General features: G+C 41.5%; 4 protein-coding genes across 8 annotated transcripts; 1 reads left to right on the top strand and 3 right to left on the bottom strand.

Annotated features, from left to right (window-relative positions):
• LOC8056492 (UBP1-associated protein 2B) lies at nucleotides 634–2562 on the bottom strand. The gene has a single exon (XM_002452363.2). It carries the CDS (start codon nucleotides 2535–2537, stop codon nucleotides 1119–1121), a length of 1419 nt encoding a protein of 472 aa, XP_002452408.2. The 5' UTR covers nucleotides 2538–2562; the 3' UTR covers nucleotides 634–1118.
• LOC8072425 (pre-mRNA-splicing factor ISY1 homolog) lies at nucleotides 11810–14554 on the top strand. 2 transcript variants are annotated; one of them, XM_002454088.2, is made up of 2 exons: nucleotides 11810–12914; nucleotides 14208–14554. In XM_002454088.2, exon 1 carries the CDS (start codon nucleotides 11979–11981, stop codon nucleotides 12906–12908), a length of 930 nt encoding a protein of 309 aa, XP_002454133.1. In that variant the 5' UTR covers nucleotides 11810–11978; the 3' UTR covers nucleotides 12909–12914; nucleotides 14208–14554. The 2 variants fall into 2 exon arrangements, with proteins under 2 accessions (XP_002454133.1, XP_021316112.1); XM_021460437.1 differs by having other exon boundaries at nucleotides 11810–12955.
• On the bottom strand, nucleotides 15419–17977 carry LOC8072424 (transcription termination factor MTERF5, chloroplastic). The gene is made up of 4 exons (XM_002452362.2): nucleotides 17778–17977; nucleotides 17267–17316; nucleotides 16958–17179; nucleotides 15419–16872 (listed from the first exon to the last, which is right to left on the bottom strand). The coding sequence occupies exons 1-4, from the start codon at nucleotides 17888–17890 to the stop codon at nucleotides 15779–15781; spliced, it is 1479 nt and encodes a 492-aa protein (XP_002452407.2). The 5' UTR covers nucleotides 17891–17977; the 3' UTR covers nucleotides 15419–15778.
• LOC8072423 (protein phosphatase inhibitor 2) lies at nucleotides 19497–22383 on the bottom strand. 4 transcript variants are annotated; one of them, XM_002452361.2, is made up of 5 exons: nucleotides 22226–22383; nucleotides 21289–21362; nucleotides 21098–21213; nucleotides 20828–20989; nucleotides 19497–20015 (listed from the first exon to the last, which is right to left on the bottom strand). In XM_002452361.2, the coding sequence occupies exons 2-5, from the start codon at nucleotides 21315–21317 to the stop codon at nucleotides 19891–19893; spliced, it is 432 nt and encodes a 143-aa protein (XP_002452406.1). In that variant the 5' UTR covers nucleotides 21318–21362; nucleotides 22226–22383; the 3' UTR covers nucleotides 19497–19890. The 4 variants fall into 4 exon arrangements, with proteins under 4 accessions (XP_002452406.1, XP_021315458.1, XP_021315460.1 ...); XM_021459783.1 differs by having other exon boundaries at nucleotides 21289–21371; nucleotides 22226–22377; XM_021459785.1 differs by lacking the exon at nucleotides 22226–22383 and adding an exon at nucleotides 21894–22205.

Genomic DNA, 23171 nt, shown 5'->3' with positions numbered 1-23171 from the left:
CACACAGATTGTAATGATCCTTCGTATTTGGGGGTTTGCCATTGCTTCTCAAAACTCCTAATAAGTCAGGTGCATCAGACTGAGTGATTAACAGAGGAGAGCAGGGGCTTTAGCAACAGAAGATTCGGTTTTAGAGTGTGACTAAAAAGAGCTGGGAAAGCTTCCATCAAGGTGTGAGTGCCGCACCAAAGATCGGCCCAAAACGCTGTCATCTTGCCATTACCATAAAGACCTTAGTTTCAGATCGGCCCAAAACGCTGTCATCATGGATTCTTGCACCTGCCATTTCAAATTTATTCATCAATGTCCGGGGATTGACTAATTGAGACAAAAGATGCTCAAAACGTAGCCTGTTTAGAAGATGGGGAAGTTTTGATGAGGTAGTTCACATCTCTACCAAAACCTAATAAAAACCCTATTTACACACAGGGCATCAAAAGCCTGCTTGAGAACAAGCTACTGTATATTCATAGCTACTTCGAGCATTTCGTGTCTGCTCATGTTCTCAAGATTGCTACCCAGAAAGAATCCAGTTAAACATGGAGTTCTGCTCTGAAAAAGAATCACTGATACAAGAGTAACTTTCAGATAGAGATAATAAGAACCAAAGTAATTGTAGGGTGCAAGATACAGTGATAAACAAGTCCAAGGTTTCCCTTCCCTGTTTTCAGAAAGGATGCATTCAGTTAACAGTCAGATCACGAGCTTGCTCTGCAAACTAAACTATTTACAAAATTGCATTTCCCTAATGACTAGATATCACGAATTTACAATCACTTCTCCTGTGATTAGAATCACTTGATCATGCTGATTGAAAAATCATGAGATGCACTGAAATAACCAAGGTTGCAGTTCCTTGGTTCAGTAAGAAAGTAGCAGCATCGAGTCCCTGCTTGACTCACTCGGTGTCATGTTCCATTCCAATCCTTGCCTACCAAAATGCCACGTTATTTTTACCTATCTTCCCAGGTATGCTGGATCAAGCCTGGTCTAGCTGACCACCGACCAGTTCGGGATGCCAAAGTGCAAATGCCCATGGAGGACAAACCGCTATCCTTCAGCGGTCCTGGTCCCTGAACCTGAAGAGATGATGGTGAACCATGGACGAAGCACCAGCTCTAGCATACACCTCCACTCGGAGGCGGCCTTGTCGTGCTCTGAACCGGCAAAGAGGTAACACAAGTAACCACAGGAGGCGCACCAAGGATACCAGCGCCACCTGCCGTGGCGGCATTCCGACGAAAGGCAACAGTAGCTGTGGCTGTGGCTGAGCTACTCCCCTTCGTCGTCAGTCGAATCTGTGGGTTCGAGCAAACAAGTGGCAGCTTGGGTGTCAACGCAGTGTCCTCGGATTGGACAGTGGGCAAGGTAACAGCTGCTCCATTGCCCTGCTCACCATTGTCCGCGGGTGCGGCAGGGGCTTGCTTCCTCTTCCTCTTCCGCGCCCTGTGCGCGAGCCGGCAATGGAGCTCGCACCCGTCGAACACCTTGGTGGGCTCATCCAGTGCCTTCCTGAGGCCCTCAGGCGTCTTGTAGACGAAGATGGCGTAGCCCCGAAACAGCCCGGTGGCGCGGTCAGAGCCGAGGGGTCCCTCCTCAATCTCGCCAAACTTGGAGAAGAGCTCCCTCAGGTCGTCACGCCCAGCGCGCTCGGGCACGTTGTCCACGAACAGCTTGCGGTCGGAGAACGAGGAAGCCGGGGCAGCGGGGCCGAGGGAGGCGAGTTGGCAGGCGACAGGCCGGCCGTCCACGCGCTTGGAAGAATCTGCGAGCGCGCGACACGCGTCGGAGCGGCGGCGGAAGGTGACGAAGCCGTAGCCCCGGCAACGGCCGGTGGCGCGGTCGGCAACGGCGTGGCACTCGTCGAGGGCGCCGAAGGGGACGAATGCGGCAGCCAGCGCCGCGGAGGTGGCGCCGGGGCCGAGGCCGTGCACGAAGATGCGGCGATGCGCGGCGTCGGAGACGGCAGAGGCGGCGACGCGAGCGAGGAGCGCAGGGTCACGGAGGCAGGCGTCGGTCAGGAGGTCCAAGAGCTCGTCCCTGGTGAATGGCTCCAGTAGTCTACCGATATCCTCCTCGTCGGCCTCCGACACCTCCTCGCACTCGACGGCCGCCGAAATCTCCGCCTTTGGTGGGTTCATCGTCGTGGAGTCGTCGTCGACTTCTCCGCCTACCGGCTCTGGATCGACTCGCTCCGCCTCCGGCTGCACCTTGCGGGGCCGCTTCCGACGACCCATGGGGGCGAGATTTTGCGCACTTGCCGGAGGTGCAGAGCGGCGCCCGGCGCGTGCTGGAAGAAAGAAGCAGGCGGTGGACAAGCGGCGGCGGCGGCAGGCAGGCAGGCAATGCCACTGTTTGTAATCGGGAAAATTGGTTTCATAGCAGTGATCACGACATTCGGAAAATACCATAAAAACATCCGTTATGTAAAATACCATTGAAAGATACTCCCTCCGTCCTAAATTGTAATCTTGGAGAGTCAAAGCATTTTCATATTTGACCGAATTTGTAGAGAAAATTACTAAGATTTGTAACATAAAGTGATTATATAATAAAAATATAATTAAAGAAAAATCTAATGTACTTAGTTGGTATCATAATAATAATTATTTTATCATATAAATTTGGTTAAACTTTGAAAAGTTTGACTCTCCAAGATTCTTGGAATGAGGCCTTGTTTAGTTCCAAAAAAATTTGCAAAATTTTTCAGATTCCCCGTCACATCGAATCTTTAGACAGATGCATGAAGTATTAAATATAGACAAAACCTAATTAGTCCATGATTGGACAATATTTGTCAAATACAAACGAAAAAGATACAGTGTCGATTTTGCAAAATGTTTTGGAACTAAACAAGGCCTGACTTACAATTTGGGATGGATGGAGTAGTAGCATTCACCCTCTAATAGGATGCCACTGTTTATATGTCCTGTTCGCTTGAATGCTGAAAGCATTATTTACTAATTTGTTGCAAAATAAAAATATTATTAAATGAATAAACTCAAACAAAATAGGTTGTGTATTTCTACTTTAAGGAACATGAAAAAACAGAAATGTTATACACCACTCAAGTGTTTTAGTGCAATCTAACACTCAATTTTTTTCGTGTCTCTTCTCTTTCTCTCCTTCTCTTCTTCTCCAACTCTAATGGACTTAGAAGGGAATGGTGGGAGAGCGGTGGTTAAGGTTTCGGTGATATAGGAGGCAACCTGATCAGGTCAGGGCGAGGGCGTCCATGGCCATGGCGACGATAGGAGAGAGGGAAGGGGAAGGAGGTTGGTCAATAGAGTTTCTCGGAGCTCTGTGACCCTACCATGCCGTGGTGGGATGATGGGGAGTGAGCGGTGGCAACGCGTTGGGTGGAGGAAGAGGACAATGAAGAAAAAATTGTGTCCTCGGGAGTCAAAACACTCGAGCGATGAATAGACGTATTAAAACATAGTTTGAATTTCACTCAGGCCTTGTATAGTTTACCTCAAAATCTAAAAAAAAAATCAAGATTCTTCGTCACATCGAATCTTGCGGCACATACATGGATCATTAAATATAGATAGAAAATAACTAATTACACAGTTTACGTGTAAATCGCAAGACAAATCTTTTGAGATTAGTTAAGTCTATAATTAGATAGTAATTATTAAATACAAACGAAAGTGTTACGGTAGTGAAATCTAAAAATTTTTCATATTAGTTTTTGGCTACTGTAGCACTTTCGTTTTTATTTGACAAACATTGTCCAATTATGGAATAACTAGGCTCAAAAGATTCATCTCACAAATTACAGGTAAACTGTGCAATTAGTTTTTATTTTCATCTATATTTAAAGCTCCATGCATGCGACCAAAGATTCGATGTGACGGAGAATCTTGAAAATTTTTGCGAACTAAACAAGGCCTTAGTCTACCTAAATTTTTGTCCCTAGCGGAGATAACATTTCCTCAGTAAACACAGGATTTTGTCAAAAAAAAAAACCACCACGTGAAAACCAACGACTAGGATCTATTTTGGAGAGGCTTCACCATGATCCAACGCATACAATCACTTCAAGGCTTCAACGCACCCACTGGTGGCCTTTGACGAGGTGCGGGATCCTCCAGTCACAGGTCACAGCTTCGAGGATCTGGACCAGAGTCTTTTCCCAAAAATTTGTCTTCGGAGGAATATGGGGATCGATCATCTTCTCCCATTGCCAATTCCATCTACGACGCATCGACGCCCAACCACGGCCCCTGGAAAGCACTCCTGAAACGCTGGTGACGACAACCAATTGACAAACGAACGTGGGTCGGCGCGGGCGCGGCGGACCAAGCAGACATGGCGAGCGCCGCATGATGTCGCGGGTGGTAGAGTCCTAGAGATGTCGCAACCAAGGGCCAAAGACGTGCACGCTTGCGCGCACAAGGGTGGCGATGGCAGCTCTGCTCCTCGTCGTGGGAAAGGAGAAAGGGAGCGATACATATGTTTTCTAATAATCCGTACATTTTCTATTGGTCCATATTCCAGATATGATGAAGGGTTAAAACTTGGCACATCCACACCAAAATGTTGGTATTGGTGTTAGTTCTTGCACCATGTGATTTTCTAAATGTCCCGTACATACTTTCTCCGTGTACTACTATTTGCGAAGATTTTTCTCTCACTTGGTGCTTACCACACCTACTGTGCAAAGCTTTTCTTTAAGGCGTACTATGTGCTATATTTCTTTTAGGTGCTTATTGATTTTGGATCCTACTTTGTTGGCAGAACTATCATAGTGTTTGGTGGCAGCAAAACTTCAGAGGAAATGAAGTTGTTTTTCTAGGTAAGATCAGTGAAAGTGAATGTTGTCAGCCTTTCCAAGATCATGGTAGGAATTAAGGGCCTATTTGGATAAAGGTGTTAAAGTTTAATATGTACTATAGGTTTTTTGTTTTATTTGATACTTAATGTTCAATCATGGACTAATTAGACTCAAAAGATTTGTCTCATAAATTATTTTCTAACTGTGTTTTTAGTTTCGTAAATAATCTATGTTTAGTACTTCATGCATATGTCCAACATTCGATGTAACAGAAGTTGAAGTTTACCGCGACGAACCAAACGGGGCGTAAGACCCTAAGCAACTAAGACTAAGGATATGTCCAAATTCAGCAAACTAAGACTAAGGACTTGCGCTTATGGTTTTAATTCTTCCCTTTTTTACATAATACATCAAGAACTGTGCAAACATGAGTACTTGCATTCATCACGGGGCAGTTAAGTGTAGCAGCAATAGTTGACTTTGCAATTTGGGGCCTTGTTTAGTTTCATTTTTTTTTTTCAAAATGATCATTATACCACTTTCGTTTGTATTTGACAAATATTATTTAATCATGGAATAACTAGGCTCAAAAGATTTGTCTCGCAAATTATAGGTAAAATATGTAATTAATTATTATTTTTATCTATATTTAATATTTCTTACATAAGATTTGATGTGACAGATAATCTAAAAAATTTTGCAAATTTTTTTGAGAACTAAACACGCTCCCTGGCTTTGTCCTTCTGCATTCATCCTTGATGTACTATTCCATAAGCGCAAGTCAAAAAAAAAGGGAAGCATGCACCATCTCCACCTGATAATAGGCACCACGCAAGAGAGCAACAACAAATCGATTAGTAATGCGCTCGCAAAAAAAAAATCGATTAGTAATGCGAACATATGATGTATGCACTTGGAACTTTGGTGTAAAAAACTTCAAATCTGAACAAAAAACAAAGACATGCACAAAAAGAAAGGAATATGTTCAAGTTTGAACATAAAAAATCAGTTCAAAACAAACGTTTAATATGTCATAAAAAATTATTCGTAGGAACAAGTATTCCGGTTTGGCGCCTAGTTGCATTCTACGAGTTACCATCAGCATTACATGTTGAGAAAATCGTAGCCGTTGCAATAAGGACTGCTAAGAACAGAACTACTCATGGAAGCAAGGTAATCATTGGTATGACATTAATCTTTCTCTTAATCTATAGATACAACATTATTAGAATGCTATATATGTTCTCTACCTAACTCTCTCTATCCTTAATATAGTTTATTTTAGTATTTAAAATTTGTCCTCAAATATAATGTATTTTAGAGGACAAAATCCAATTTTACATGAAATGTTTTTATTTATCAGCCAATCATCATTAATCAAGTTGATGATAGCGTCTAATTAGAAAAAACAAAAATATAATCATCATTTATGTTCTCTTAATTTGTCTTAAGATTTCTAAAATGCTCTATATTACATGATAAAAAAACTATCTCTCTAAATATATTGTACCTCGGTATATTAACGAGCACCGCCTACTGGTGGTTGGAGTCGATGGCAGTGGCGAAGCGCCACTTATAAGATGGTGGATGCGGATGCGGATGCACCTACTAAAATTTTAAATATCAATGAATATGGTTAAAATTCCACCATGATTATGATTCAAATCTATATATCTACAAGGCAGCTGCACCCCTCTCGAATTTGCTCTAGCTTCGCCACTTGTTGATGGTCAGGGAGAGTCATCCTTCACCAGTTCCTCGTCCTCTTTAAAATAACAATGTTTTTTTTGCGAAGGCTCTTTGAAATAATGCTTGATTAAGTATTTGAGCTTAACGATATTAGTTTAGCTCGATCAGTGCTAAGATATTCGTACTTGATCAATTTGTATGCAATGCTAATAACAAATTCATAATGATCGCCCTCAGGAATATAAAACTAAAGCCATGTTTGGTTTGGTAAACTTTAATTACCATCACATCGAATGTTTGCACACATGTATGATGTATTAAATATAGATTATTTATAAAACTAAAAACATAGCTAGAGAATAATTTATGAGACGAATCTTTTAAACCTAATTAGTTTATAACTGAACACTAATTATTAAATAAAACAAAAATACTATAATATATCTGTTAAACTTTAACACATTCAATCAAACAGGCTGGCCTTGTTTAGTTTCAAATTTTTTTGGCAAATCAACACTGTAGCACTTTCGTTTGTATTTGATAAATATTGTCCAATCATGGACTAACTAGACTCAAAAGATTCGTCTCGTCAATTCTGACTAAACTGTGCAATTAGTTTTTATTTTCGTCTATATTTAATACTCCATGTATACGTCTAAAGATTCGATGTGACGAAGAATGTGAAAAATTTTATAAAATTTTCTGCGAACTAAACAAGCCCTAAGACGAGCAACCGTCAAATGAAGAGGCTCTGCACATATGACGTCCTCTTACTGCGATGATGGAACGATGGAACCTGCTCACCCACGCCACAACTTGCCGGACAGCAACTTAATCGTTGTAATGTCTCGTTTAGATCTAAATTTTTTTAAATTTCAATATTGTAGTACTTTTATTTTTATTTAATAAACATTGTTTAATTATAAAATAACTAGGCTTAAAAAATTCGTCTCGCAATTTTTACAGATAAACTGTGTAATTAGTTTTTATTTTTATCTATATTTAATATGTTATGTATGTGCTGCAAGATTCGATGTGACAAAAAATCTTTAAAAAAAGTTGGTTTTTTTGAGTGAACTAAACAATGCCACAATTTGTGAATTTGGGTCCATGCCCGACAACTCGGATTTGATCAGGAACTGTTGATGTTGCCAGCGCATGAAGAGGTTGATGGCAAGGGCTCCACGTCTCGTGGAGCGTTCGAATTTGTCAGCTCTATCGATAGATGTTACCTCCAACGTATCTCCATCGATCTGGACCGTTGGATCCCCACCAGACGTGACTAACCGACTAGGAGACAAGTCGGTTCCAGAGTCCGGACGCAAGCCGTTCAAAAATCAAGGCCTTTATTATCTTGACGTCAAGCCCAACCAGCAGCAAATCCTCCCGAACCCGATTGAACCCAGACACCTCTCTTCCCAAACCCTTGCTCAGCTCGAGGAACTCGCCGCCGCCGCCGCCGCCGCCGCCGTCGCCGTCGCCGCTGTTATCACCCGACCAGCCGGCAGCCGCCATGGCTCATCGCAACGAGGCGATGGCGCAGTGGATGATGAACAACTTCATCAGGATGAAGCGGGAGGAGCAGGCCCTCCGCGACATCGGCGACAGGGTCGCCGATATCCAGATCGAGGACGACCTCGGCGAGCATCACGCCTCCGCTTCCACCTCCGCTTCCGCTTCCACGACCTCAACAGGTAGATCAACGAACTGGATCGCATCGTCGAGCTCGGCGACTCCGGCGACTACTCCGATACCTCATACACGCCGCTCATGATCGTTCCCAGCGAGGCCAAGCATCCACGGATCATAGTTAAACCTTGAATTTTCGCTCTGAGGGCTTACATCGTTATGAATCCATTAGTTCACTTGTATTCAGAATAACTTTCAGGTAGTAGGGATAATAGAACCAAAGTAATTCTAGGATGCGAGATACAGTGATAAATAAAACTAGTCAATGTCTGTCCCTCTTCCCTGTTTTCAACAAGGATGCATTCAGTTAACATTCTTACGAGTTACGACAGATCATGAGTTTGCTGTGCAACCTAATCTATTTACGGTATTGCATCTCCTCTTGCTAACAATGCAAGCAGGAGTATATCAGAATCGCCTATCCCATGGATACCATGGTATTAATCACTAAATCAGGCTAATTGAAAAACCATGAGAGATGCAAGTAACAAGTACGATCCGCAAGGAGCTATAGTGCTCCACCAGGCTGAGATCGAACACAAGCCACCCCACATATACGCCGTGCTCATGCAATAGCTACCTGTGCTAGCTTTTCGTCGTACTTGACTTATTCCTAACGACTATCATTAGCACAAACTAAGAGCATGTTTGAGAGATCTTCATATTTTGTTCCTAAAATATGATGTTTTTCAATTCCTAAATTAATATAAGGCCAAGAGTTTTCTATATTTCTATCTTAAAAGTTTTTTTTCTCGACACTCCTACAACTCGTCTCATGTTTTATATCGGGAACTCTGAATTTGTTTTTGCATGAATTTGTTTTTGTATGCATTTAAGCCCTTTCAAGAACCCTGTCTTTCTCTGGATGTGCGCATATATGCGCGCTCGAGATAAAATTTTATGAGAATGGAAAAGATGAGGAGAGAAGATGCCAAACTATTAGAGTTGATTTTGTCTTGTTTTATCAAAAAATTAAGGATAAAAATCAAGATAATAAACTGTTGGAGATGCTATAACAAGCTAACTATAAATGCATGTGACTAATTACACATTCACGCACTGATACATAAACCAACCCTGGCGACAACGTGAAGGCCCTAATTGATACAAAGTACTCCCTCTATTTTTTATTAAGTGTCCTAAGTCAAACGTGTGTGTTTTTTATCATTGATTTCAAAAAAGATATATAGTTTCATGTCATAATATTTATATTTTTAGATTTATTATGATAAATACTATCATAATATGTAATTCATATATATTGTAAAACTATAAAAAATTTTAAAATGGTTGGTCAAAGATTGCAATGTTTGACTTAAAACAAACCAAATGTAACACTTAATACCTATCAAAAAATGTAAGAGGTTTTATTAGATAAATACTATGGTTTTGTGAAATACTTTAGTTTTAGAATACCATGAAGTATTTTGGTGCAACAAACTGTATGGTTTCGAATACCATGGTATTGCTGAAAAATTAGTCTTTTGGAGTTTTAAAAACTCAACTCTAAACCTTTTTTTTTCCTAAACCACGGTTTTGCACATGAATTGTTCTGAAACTACGGTTTAGGTTTATTTATATTTATACTATAGTTTCTTAATACTACAACATCCAAATAATGCAGAACTCAAATACTTGATCAGCAATTCAGCATTCTTCCGGCCACATGCTCATGCGAAATGTTCAACAAATGAACGTGACTAACTCAGGCCTGGTTCAGTTGGCGAAATTTTTTGGATTTCGCTACTGTAGCACTTTCGTTTGTTTGTAGCAAATATTGTCCAATTATAAACTAACTAGGATCAAAAGATTCGTCTCGCGATTTACAGACAAACTGTGTAATTGGTCTTTATTTTCTTCTATATTTAATACTTCATACATATGCCGCAAAATTCGATGTGACAGAGAATCTTGAAAAAATTTGGGAACTAAACAAGGCCTCACATATTCTATATGCAAGATTCAAACGTTATGCATAAGGGCTAGTTTGACTGCACACCAATCCATCACAATTCACATGGGTTAGAAGAAGTGAAAATTGCTCGAAACAGGATTTGCACCAGTGCAATCGTGCAACAGGAAGCTAGTAGGACGCAAAGGATTGGAGTAACATCGTCATTACGCCCAACTCATCTCAGGGGGTGTTTAGTTCATTTTCCAAAAAATTTTAGGTTTTGGTACATCATTTTGTAAAATAGAACTAAACACCATGCAATTTTTTTTGGCAAAAAAGTGGTTATTCTCCATTTTGTATTTTGGCCTCAAGAGGCCCAAAAAATCCAAAATGATCATCAAGAGACTCTCATGAGACAATAAATTTTACATTTTGGTTGGAACTAAACATGACCCTGAAAATTTTGGCATTTTGCATTCCACCATTCCAAAATAGTTGGTATTTTGCATTTTGCATTTTTTTTGAACTAAACACCCCCTCAGTTCCACTCAGCCCTTGTTTAGTTTTAAAAAATTTTATTTCCTCATCACATCGAATCTTACGACACATGTATAGAGCATTAAATCTAGATGAAAACAAAAACTAATTGCACAGTTTACCTGTAAATCGCGAGATGAATCTTTTGAACTTAGTTAGTCCATAATTGGATAATATTTGTCAAATAAAAACGAAAATGCTAAAGTACCCAAAACCCCAAAATTTTGGCAAAGCCTCAATTCCTCTTGTGTCGCCACACTGCCACCTGGTTCGCTATTTTTTTTTTGACAAGTCTGGTTCGCTATTGTTTTTTTTTTGTGACTTTCTGGTTCGCTATTGTTTGGCTCCAACCAAGAGCACTACCCCACTAATCTTAGTGTGAAGGCCAAGTGTTTAGCTCAATGCCGAATCTGGTGATGGACTGACATGCATGGTCTCCAAAGTCCCCAAATCCTGTGAGGGTGTTGAGTCATGGACACGATCACATACCACGTGGATGATCTAGGTGTATGATATTCAATTTTATCAACTCGATGTTACCGATGGATGAAGAAGTCCACAGGGGTCAAGAAAATCTCACAAACGTGTTTGGTAGGGTTCAAGGTTTTCATAGGAACATTACGGATCTATATTCCTTCGAAAAACTTTTCTCTCATGGATCAATCACTTTTTGAAATCATTTGGCTAGCTCTCTATTCTTGAAACTAAAACTAAAATTAGAAGAAAACATGTCTTTAGTTGTTTTCTAGACTAATAAAAAAACCAGAATCAATTTCAAATTATTTTTCGGGAACATTTCTCTTTATATATGACACTTTTGGTCATAATAATTCTAGCGATTCTGAAACAATTGTTGCTGCCATAGTTCCACCTAAAATCTAAAAACTTTTTAAGATTTATCGTCATATTAAAATTTACAACACATGCATAGAGTATTAAATATGAATAGAAAATAATTAATTATACTATTTATCTATAATTTATAAGATAAATTTTTAAGTCTAGTTAATTTATAATTAAATAATAATGATCAAATATAACGAAAGTACTACCCAATTAAAATTTAAAAAGTTTTTAATCTAGACAAGGCCACGATCGTGGTTTCGTGGAGAGCTGAAATTTCTGAGCTCCCGTGCGCCGTGCGTAGCTGTATCTCCACTAATCTGGACCGTTGGATAGAAGACACTGCTAACCGACTAGGGACAGGGAGGAACTGAGGAGGACGGTTCCGGAGTCCGGACCCAGGTCGCTCGAAAATCTCCGAGTCGAGCCCAATCCCCAAAATCCCAATTGAAGCCGCCCGCCTCTCGCCCCCAAACCCTCGCCCAGTTCAAGGACCTCGCCGCCGCCGCCGCCGCCGCCGGCCGCCGTCTCCACCCGACCGCCGCCATGGCTCGCAACGAGGAGAAGGCGCAGTCAATGCTGAACCGCTTCATTACGATGAAGCAGGAGGAGAAGCGCAAGCCTCGGGAGCGCCGGCCCTACCTCGCCTCCGAGTGCCGCGACCTCGCCGACGCCGAGCGCTGGCGCTCTGAGATCCTCCGCGAGATCGGCGCCAAGGTCGCCGAGATCCAGAACGAGGGTCTCGGCGAGCACCGCCTCCGCGACCTCAACGACGAGATCAACAAGCTCCTCCGCGAGCGCGGCCACTGGGAGCGCCGCATCGTCGAGCTCGGCGGCCGCGACTACTCCCGCAGCTCCAACGCGCCGCTTATGACAGACCTCGACGGCAACATAGTCGCCGTCCCCAACCCTTCGGGCCGCGGACCGGGGTACCGCTACTTTGGCGCGGCCAGGAAGCTCCCTGGCGTGCGGGAGCTCTTCGACAAGCCGCCCGAGATGCGGAAGCGCCGAACCCGCTACGAGATCCACAAGCGCATCAACGCTGGGTACTATGGATACTACGACGACGAGGACGGCGTGCTAGAGCGCCTTGAGGCCCCCGCTGAGAAGCGCATGCGGGAGGAGATCGTTTCAGAGTGGCACCGTGTGGAGCGGGTGCGGCGGGAGGCCATGAAGGGGGTGGTGAGCGGTGAGGTGGCTGCGGCTGGAGGGCGCAGCGGGGAGGCTGCTAGAGAGGTGCTGTTTGAGGGGGTGGAGGAGGAGGTCGAAGAGGAGAGGAAGCGTGAGGAAGAGAAGAGGGAGAGGGAGAAAGGGGAGGAGGCCGAATTTGTTGCACATGTGCCGCTACCTGATGAAAAGGAAATTGAGCGCATGGTCTTAGAGAGGAAGAAGAAGGAGCTGCTTAGCAAGTATGCCAGCGATTCCCTGCTGGTTGAGCAGGAGGAGGCCAAGGAGATGCTCAATGTCCGACGCTAGAAGACGGTTTGTTCTTAATTTCCACGTCTCCAAAGTTTTTAACTGATGTACTGCTCTTGACTTAAGTACTGTAGAGTTAAGCAGTTGAGTGTTCTTGTTTTTTTTTTGCAATTAATTATTTCTGCCATTAATGTCAGTGCAGTCTGCTGCAAAGAATTCAGATGACAATGCAGTGCCTCTTTATACAATTCTTAATCCATTGTTTGTGTTGCATTAGAGTAATATTGTGGTTCTGGATGTTAAAAGCTGTGTGCCTCTTTATACAATTAGAGTAGAAGAATTGATGTATTGTTTTAGTCATTGCTGTCTGTGCTGCTCAGTCTGTGAAGCTGCACCTAATTATTTGTGTTCACAAAACTTTCTGAGACGTGTTGTGTCAGGTTTCCTTGGAGCTACTATTACTTTATTTAGCATCAAACATACACAAACAGAAGTTTTTTCTGTAACAATGTCAAACCCTTTAGTCATATCATATACTGTTGACCAATTAAGCAAGGTCTGCAATTCTTCTATACTCCGGTTAGAAACCTTTGATAGGGTTCAGGGGTTTCGTCGACCTGCATGAGAAGGTCTTCTTATTGCAATGGATAGAGTTCAGGGGTTTTGTGCTGACTGTTGACACAAAAAAGTACCATTCAAGCAGAAATTAAGTATGCCTGGTTGTCTGAGCTGCCTCACGAGCATATACTTCTGCCTTTTGATTACGCAAATCAGTGCTGCCACATTTTCCCCTCCTTTACTAATTACTATAGAACCCTTAGATTGTGTTTTGTCGAGCCATTTAGATTTGTGAAATAGTAAGACCGCATTCTCCAAGCATATGTGAAGATTTTCTGTAGATGGATGTGTATTAATTGTATCATTTGCTATATGGGATTTTGTGAGCTGATTTTTACTATGTACTCATTCCATTAAAAAATAAATCAATTCCTATAGTCACCCTAAATCAAACTATTTCAGTTTGACCAACTTTATAGGAAAAGATAACAACATCTATGACATCAAAGAAGTACATTATGAAAATTTATCTCATGACGTGTCTAGTAATACTAATTTGGTGTCATAAATATTAGTGTTTTTTCTATGAATTTGGTCCAACGTAAAATAATTTGACTTGGGACAACTCTAAGAAGTTGATTTAATTTGGGTGGAAGGAGTAACTGAAACACCTTTCCACTGGATGTGGTAAGGAGTATGGTCGTGCTCAGTGAAGTTTCCTCCTTTTTTGTAGCCATATAAGTCACTACCTTGCCTCAAGTTTCAACATATGTATATGTTAACCTGGTTCCTTTGGATCAGGCTGGCCAGTTGATGCATTGATGCTTTCGTTGTGAAGATGAGCACCAAGTACAGGAAGGAACATCTTTTGAAGTGCTGGCATCAGGGGAACTGAAGACATTGTTAATGTAAAAGGAAACAGGTTTGCCTGAAATCGTGTTTCTGTGTTTAATCAACATTGGCGAGTGATACCGGCACCTGTTGAGTGTTGACAAATTGACGAAGGCTAAACTTGTGGTATCGGTGTGCCAATGTGCACTGTAACTCGTATCATGAACACCATTGGCTGCAGTGCACTGATTATTGGTCCCTTATAATTTCAGTGATATAGTGAATCTGATCTATCATCTCGTTTGATGATTTTGCCCTGTTATGTACAGTTGTGCGCCATGCGCATATGCTTTCTATGGGACCTACATAGAATTCTATGCAGGAGAGTCTTATGTTAACCGTATACGTACTTGTTTGCTTCGCAATAATATAACATAACCCCATCATATGGTATGCATTACCGTTACATCAGCTTGCTTCCTACCGTTTGTAATCAGCCATTTTCATTTTCAAACAAAGATCGCCATCAAGCATTCCAGGTTCCTAGCTCTGATTACAGCCTTATACAGTTCCCTTTGCGGAGTTTTCCACCCAAAAACTTTTCACCTATCCCATTGAATTTTTGACATATGTATAAAACATTAAGTGTAGATGAAAAAAACTAATGACATAGTTTGGTTGTAAATTGTAACACGAATCATATTTTATATTTTAAAAACAGTGTAGAAGAGTTTCATCTTTATGAAACTATCTCTCTACTAAGGTCAGTCTCAATGCATGTTTCATGAGAGTGTCATGCTCATTAAATAGGGTGCTACATAAGCAAAATTGCTGACTTGACAAGGTACTTAGAGGAGTTTTCATCAGATGAGAGGAGTTCCATTCCCATAAAACTCATGTGGTTCTCACGTGGCTCGGTTATCTGTGGCTCTCACGTGGCTCGGTTATCTAGTTTACAGTCTTGATAACTGTGCTATAAAACTATACATTGAGACTGATCTAAAATCATTATCATCTCTTTTTTTTATTAATACGCTGTCACATTAGCATATTTAATGTATATGAAACTCTAATAAAATTCCATTAAGACCGGTCTAATTAGCTATAAAACCCACTTGTGTTAATAACGGATTAATTAGCCTTAATAAATTTGTCTCGCGGTTTCCAGACGAGCTATGTAATTTATTTTTTATTAGTCTACGTTTAATACTTCAAATGTATTGCCAGTATATCCAATGTTCAACAAATTTATATGTTAACTAAACAGGCTACAAATGCCATGAGCCATAACGGGTATTACTGTCATGAACCATGACACTACATAAATGAGAACCAAGCAATCTCGCCCACTGCGACTGGAAGTTCTGATTGGGGTACTTGCCAAAGTTGCATTTCAATGCCTCACAAAAGTTAACTACAGACTAGTACATCAAATAGTTCGCCTCTGAATTTTGCACATCCATCAATCCAAGATAAGAAGCTACGTGCTCTGAAAATCTGATGGTTTTAGTGATTCTTCTCAAATGAAGTCCAACATTGTGCTAATCTGAAATTATTGTCTTTTCAAAGCCAGTCTTCTTCTTTTCTAAAATTTTCTCAAACCTGTCATCTGAGACTGAAAGCATCTGATTCAAAATCAACCTCACCCCACAGCCAGTCATCCGAGCATACCGTGGTTTTATCCGCTGATCCAAGCTGTACCCAAAGTACTGTGGAAATTTCACAAGCTCGCACCTTGGGTATTCCATCGTCAGGAAGAACTCATATTTCGGAAGTAAGTTTTCTTCCAAGCTTAGTGTGTGAATAATTCCAAATCTGTTTGCCATAATGCCAATTTCCTCGATGCTAAATTCCCTTGCCAGGAAGAATTCTGTGATCGGCTTCAGCTTTGCCTCGACATTCAGACCGAAGGCCTGTGGGCTCTTCTGAATAAGAGATGCGGCATCTGCACCGATCGACCGGAAGTACTCAGCAGTTGGCCTGAGATTGTCATCGACGCTGTAGCTCATGAGATGAGGGCATCGTGTCAGGATCTTGCCAATGTTTTTCTTGGAAACTCCTAGCTCAGTAAGGAAGCTCACGGTTGTCTCCACCTTGTTCCTACTATACGTGAGAAGTGCAGGGAACCGGGTAATCACCTTGCTCCACTGAGCTTTGTTGACACCAATGTTCTCCAAATAAACCATCATCGGTTTAAGATTATCTGACATGCTGATGCCACACAGCTGAGGCCTTTTCTTTATGATTCCTGGTATGCTGGACTTTGGCACCCCGAGCTCAAGTAGTAGCTCCACCAGGGGTTTGATCTTGCGATCCACACTGTAGTATGCAAATGCTGGGAACTTGCGCACGATGGTCTTGATCTCCTCATGATCCATGCCGAGGTCTAGTAGGTAGCGGACTAGCTCAGGAAGGGCACCCCCTGAGGTTGCTGTGGTTATTCGAGCAATTGCCTTTTGCTTATTTGAGCTTGTGGGTGTAAATGGCATTGATGAAGACAAGGCTTCCCTTTCCATAGAGAAAGGATCAGGGAAATTTTCCACCACCTCAACCAAACTATCGCCATGTTCTTTAGAAAGAGCTTCTAGATAGGGAATGAGAGCATCTCTGATCTCAGGTGTGCTCAGCTCCCTTCCTGAAAAATCCATAGGTTGTCAAAAGTTCAGGACCAATAAGAAGGCATACATATATACAGAAAACCATTGTAAAAACCACAAAACCTTCAGCATATCGAGATCTGTAAGCAATCTGGAGCTTCGAGACCAGGTGCTCAATGAAGCCATCTGATTTGTTGACAATCCGTGCAGCTAGCGTGCTTCGTAAACCTTTCTGTCTCAAAAACAGGGACAAAACAGCTTTTGCTTCCTCTCTTTCCGCTGCAAGCAATCTTGACGGAACAGATGCAGGGCTCTGAGGCGCAGGCACCCATAAATCATCAGCATCTGCATCACAACGCTGCGAAGATAAATTGCCTGTGCGGCATACTTTTTAAGGAGAAGAATTACTAAGGGATGAACAGGTAATCTCACATGACTGTGCATTGCAAATTGGAAGCTGGCGGGACACAAGAGTGCAAGATCTGCATGAACAGAGGACAAACAGAAACAGTTAGTGCACTGGAACCAACAATTAGTAAGTGTGGATAATGTTTACGAAAATCATTGAGAATTCGTCCCGCAATCAGGTAGTACATTTACAGGCAAGAGATGCCAAGGGGTTTGTCCCAGCTAATTTTTTTATCCCCCGGAGAAAGAAGCTTTTCTTGAGGTAATAATTCAGAACTAGAACGCACAGTAGCACAGTAGAGTAGCTAGGAATTCAGGAGAGAGACAGTAGCCACAGCTCAAACTAAACCAGTCCCCAAAACAGCCAAACTAGAACGCACAGTAGCGCAGTAGAGCAGCTAGGAATTCAGGGGAGACACGTACGCCGCCGGGTACCTAGGTTGTTCTGGAGGACCGCCCGGGCCAGCCCGCCGCCCTCCCTCTCACCCTCGCTCTACAGAGGACAGACTTCGAAGGGGCAAGGAAGCGAGATTACCTGCATGAAGGGGACCTCGGCAGGCTGAGCCGCCATGACGGTAGCTGCAGGCCGCGGGGCTGGCATGTGACCGGGCGGAGTTCGAGGCGCTGGGGCGCCTCCAAGCAAGCCATTGCCGGGAGGCGGGACGGGACGACGAAGCACCGCAACAGCGGGGAGCCGGGGAGCGAAGCCACAGTCGATGAGGCGGAGAAAATGGATTACTCAGGGTACTTTCATAAAGAGGGGATAAGGTAAAGGAGGCAAGGATAAAATGGTCACTTCCTGAGAAGTCAGAAGCTTTTAACTTTAACTAAATATATATAAACATATTAATATTATTTATAATAAGTACATCATTAATACCATTGGATACATTATTGAATATGCTTTCATAATAGATTTATTTAGAGATATAAATGTTACACGTATTTTTTTATAAATTTAGTTAAAATTTAAAAAAAAATAACCTACACACCTTGCATAATAACTACTCCCTCCGATTCTATATATTTAGCATGGCAAGGCTTATTCCATAGACTAAGAAATATATTAATTGCTTGTTAACAGTCGTGCCGCATGCATTTCTACCTCATCCCTCATAGGTGAAAAGGGCAACCTGCTTCGTTGCTAACCACCGTGCATGCAACGCTTTGTTCCTGGCCAATCATTTAAACCGCAAACTAATTAATTTACTATTTGTATCCTCACTCCGCCGGCTATTATGGCCAAAACAAAAAATGCCTATACACCAGATATACATGACCACCAGAGGAAGTAATATTTTAGGACGGAGTGAGTACAAATAAATTTGTAAAGTTATCTAAAATCGTGAAATGATATTCCGGGTTTGTTTCGTAAAAGTATTATAGCGAAGCCCACGACTTTGATGGCATTTAGACAAATGAGGGCAAAATTTCCATTATAGCGAAGCCACAATTTTTTTTCGAACGAGAAGCCACAACTTTGATGGCACATAGATAGAACCTATCTAAGAGCATCTCCAAGAGACTAGATAAAATTATATTCTAAATTACAAGATTTAGCCATTGTGTAAAATAAAAAACTCACTCAAAGTATAGAGTTCCACAACAACCTTTGTATAGGATAGCTAACGAGGACGACATACTATATATGACAAGCAAAAATTTAAGGATAACAAACTTGTTATTTTAGCAAACGAGATAGCACGTCTGTTAGACTTTAATTTTTGTTTTAAAAATATAAAAATAGCCTAGATAATATGGATAGCATATTTGTTGAAGTTGCTCGAGAAAATTTTAAATTTTCTCCGATGAGGTGAGGATAATGTTTGTGCTTTGTGCCTCTGTTCTGTCTTGTTGTTTTGCCACATAGGTCCCTAAGCTAATCAGCTACCGCCAATTTAACATTTGACCCCCTTGGCGGTTCGTTAATGCTGCTGGATTTTTATCACGACCGACTGGCTGACAAATGAAAATGTTCCTCTGCCTTCCTCTCGCACACTACGGCTTGTTTAGTTCCTTACGCGAAAAGATAATTATTATCCAATTATGAATTAACAAGACTCAAAAGATTTTTTGATAAACTATACAGTTAGTTATTTTTTATCTATATTTAATATTCTATACATGTGCCACAAGATTCAATGTGATGAGGAATCTTAAATTTTCTTTTTTTAGTTTTTAGGTGAAACTAAATAAGGCCCACAAATGTGCTTTGCAAATTTTATATACAGCAACTCCATTGACAGCCAGCGAGTGTATGAACAATTTCACACCCAGGTAACCAGAACGTGCTCAACTTTACATGCCATGAGACCATACGGCTCAATGAAGGCCCTGATGCTCGTCTAGCAACAGGATCGGTCCATTCATGCATAGTTCGTACTTACAATTCCGGGCTTGCATTCTGGTTGGGCAAGACCGGGTACAGAAACACTCTTGGTTGCAGTTTACAAAGATGCTTAAGTCATGGCATAAACTTCCTTATTACTATGCTAAGGGAGGGAACTGGCAAGTTTTATGCAGAAAATGACGAAGCAGTTATGCATAGCAAATACGTCTAGTAGTAGTCCTTGAGTACTCTAACACACTTCTCATGATACCGTGGATTTTCTAAGTCACGTTCCCGAGTTCAGACCGGGACAGAACCGTCAAGCCTTCCTGTTGCCTACTTCACTCTCATCTTCATCTGCGTCATCATTCATGGTTCCCTTCTGAAGCAGTTCCTTCATCTTATGGTACTCGTCGTAGTGAACCTTCCGGTGCTCTTCAAAAGCTACACAGGGGGATGTGTTAGTTCTTCCTTGCTATGAACACAAAACAGTCGATAGGAAAAAATACATGGGGCAAACTTTCTCCGTATATGATCTTAGATGAAGCACTGTTTATCGTCTATAAAAACAGCTAATTTACTGTATTAAACCAAATTGGGTTCACATATTTTCATTGCAATAGAGCAATTTGGGTCTATTATCACCATGCAGTTAATAGTTAAAAATCGAGACATTAGAAAAAGTTCTGACTGAAGTGAAGGGAAAACCGAGCAGGCTGAGCCGAAAGGAACTTGATATATTGTACTCCCCCCATTCCAAATTTTAAGACATTTTAGCTTTTTTAGATACATTGATTTTACTATGCATCTAGACATAATTTATATCTAAGTGCATAGCAAAAGCTATAAATCTACGAAAGCCAAAATGTCTTATAATTTGGAATGGAGGGAGTACATAGCAAGTAGATCATGGTATTATTGAGGTGTCGTTTCTATGTGCTAATATCTTCTGAATCCAGAAATGTAAATCAGTCAAAGAGTGTGCTAAAGGAATCTGTAAAATTTAAATTAGCATATAATAAAATCAGATCATGTGAGACTTAAACACTTATGCTATCTACTTTCATATGTCGCTTCATTGGATTTATGGCAAAAATAAAAGGAACATATACAGAAGATAAATTGTGACATGGTAACAGGATAATGAAGAATTTGCACAATAAACCGATGATGGCAAGAAGAGCTATTAGTACTCCCAACTTGAGCATCGAAATGCATAATAGGATATAATTGAAGAAAGATGTCAAATTGATAACCTTTCCCATGTTTTATGGCTTCTTCACTGTCACACATATCCCAACTATTTCTGTCAAAAATCTTCCCACTTGAAACAGCTTCAGCTAGAGCAGTCTTTATGGCATCAGCATGAGCAGATTGATCCACTGGATCTTCACTGAGATGTAACGGTGAAACAGGCCCTGCTCATCAGAGTGGGTCATCATATTCATGCTGTTTGAGAATGGATAGTGGATGCATTACGGAAAAGCAGCAATCTGGATTCAGTGTGCAAACCCCAGATTCAGTACCTTCATCTTCATCGATCATAGGGTGGTAAGGTGTCTTAGGCTCCGTGATCTTCTCTCTTTCTGGTTTGTTTGACTCAATGTCATTCAAGTTCTCCTCATCCCATTTGACACGACCCCTGGAACACATCAACTGTGGTATTTTGCAGGGCAAACCATTATGTCAGAAAAGAAGTTGAGACAGCAAAACTAACCTTGCTTTCTTGGGTTCTCTAGCTTTCATTGTGTCTGACAAATGCACAGCAGCTCAAGAAAACAACCTCAGAATCTGCAACAGCTTACCAGGTAAACATCCGCAAAGGGAAGTCAATATAATGTATCTCAGACACCTTGGGATGATCAAGGCTCCAATAAGACATCCTGAACATCACTTTACTGAAAACTACATAACTCCACAAGTCCACATCTACCAACAGAAAATAAAATCATAAAATACAACAGAATATGAGGGTGGAACTGTGAACTCTGGAACACATCAATGACTGTGAAGCAGTCACATTTTTTTTGGAAAGGTAAGCAGTCACTATTAAATCGGAACAAAAGATTAACCGTGTAAAACATTGTACTGCCAAGGGCGCATCCGATTCCATAGGCATTAGCACCACCGATAAAACATGAATTCAACAATTACTCACCAATCAATCAAGCTCTGGGTAGAACCAAGACAAACTAAAAGAATAACAATAATAGTAAAATAACAATAATAGTAAAATAACAACAATAGTAAAACAAAACAGCACGAAGGAAGAAAAACGCCTCTAATCTTTCAATACACCACAGTTAAATAAAGGACACCCACCAGAATCGCACCCCATTCGCCCCGCTTGCAGAAATGACTAATCAAACCAGACCAACCCTGAACCCACTGAAACGGACGCGGATGGGGATCAATGCCGAGACGGACTGGGAAACACAACACCGACACATCACAAATATGGCCGTGCCCGATGCCAAGCAGATGAGCAACAACAACGATACGAAACGCTCAGAAATTCGTTGGGCAGACGACGACGACCGCAGAGCCTAAGGATTGGGCCGCACAGGAGAAAGATATGTGCGCGTCCGCTGATTGAGACAGCTGGGGAGAGGCACGGCCGTGAGGGGAAGAGAGGGAAGGAGGCGGAAGATTACCTTGTGAGCAGGGCCCCCGGTGGTCGGTGGAGGAATGAGTGGAGGAGCGAGCGGAAGCGCGGAACCCTGGGCTGGAGAGGACGGTCGCCGGGCCGTTTCGGGATAGGAAAAAGATGGGGGGCGGGCGGGCGGCTGTTCCTGTTTGTGGTTTGAACCCACATGCAGTGCCGCGCTAGTATATACCTAGGGCTTTGATGTGCACCACACTGCCACGCTGCTCTGATTCATGCTCCCAAAAAAAATGCTGTATCTTCTTTCAGAAATAATTCTGTGGATTCAAATAAGCTAATATTGTATACAGTATAAACAAAGATAGAAAAAAAGCTATATGTGATAAAATAAACTTTATAGTGATAAAACTTGTTCGCAATATTTTCAATATATGTGTCTTAGAAACTAGGACACCACACCCTACCGAGAGCACCTCCACCAGTTTCTCAATAATTTACCACTAGGGTATCCAATATTATCTTTATGATTATGGAGAGGCTGCTATATCAATGCCCCCCAATGTATCTCTCCTAATACTTGTATTAAATATGTGTCATGAAAAGTGGTAGTTAGGATGGTCTTCAAGCTATTGGGGGTAATACAACTCCTTTCTTTGAGGGGAGATTAGTGAAATATTAGTTTTTTATATTGGGAAACTTCTAGAACAAGAAAACAAGCACAACTATACCTAATAATATGATAGTTTTATAAGGATAGGTGAAGATATCAGTGTACTGCTAGAGATGCTTTGTATTAGCATTATGTCACGCAGGTTATTACTCTCGTGGTACTATGCCACGTTCATTTATAGAGATAGTGAGAGCCCTATCTAAAAACATCCAAAGCACATGCTTGGATGTGCATGTTTGACAAGTAAGAAAATCATATAATATAGAAACCCATTACCCACTTGTGCATAGAAAAGGGAATAAAGACATTTGGTAGTGGTAAAGCT

Source organism: Sorghum bicolor, chromosome 4 (assembly GCF_000003195.3).
Source record: "Sorghum bicolor cultivar BTx623 chromosome 4, Sorghum_bicolor_NCBIv3, whole genome shotgun sequence".
In the NCBI taxonomy this organism is placed as follows: Eukaryota; Viridiplantae; Streptophyta; class Magnoliopsida; order Poales; family Poaceae; genus Sorghum; species Sorghum bicolor.
Note: the sequence above shows the minus strand (reverse complement) of the source record. Positions and strands in the feature narration are given on the sequence as shown.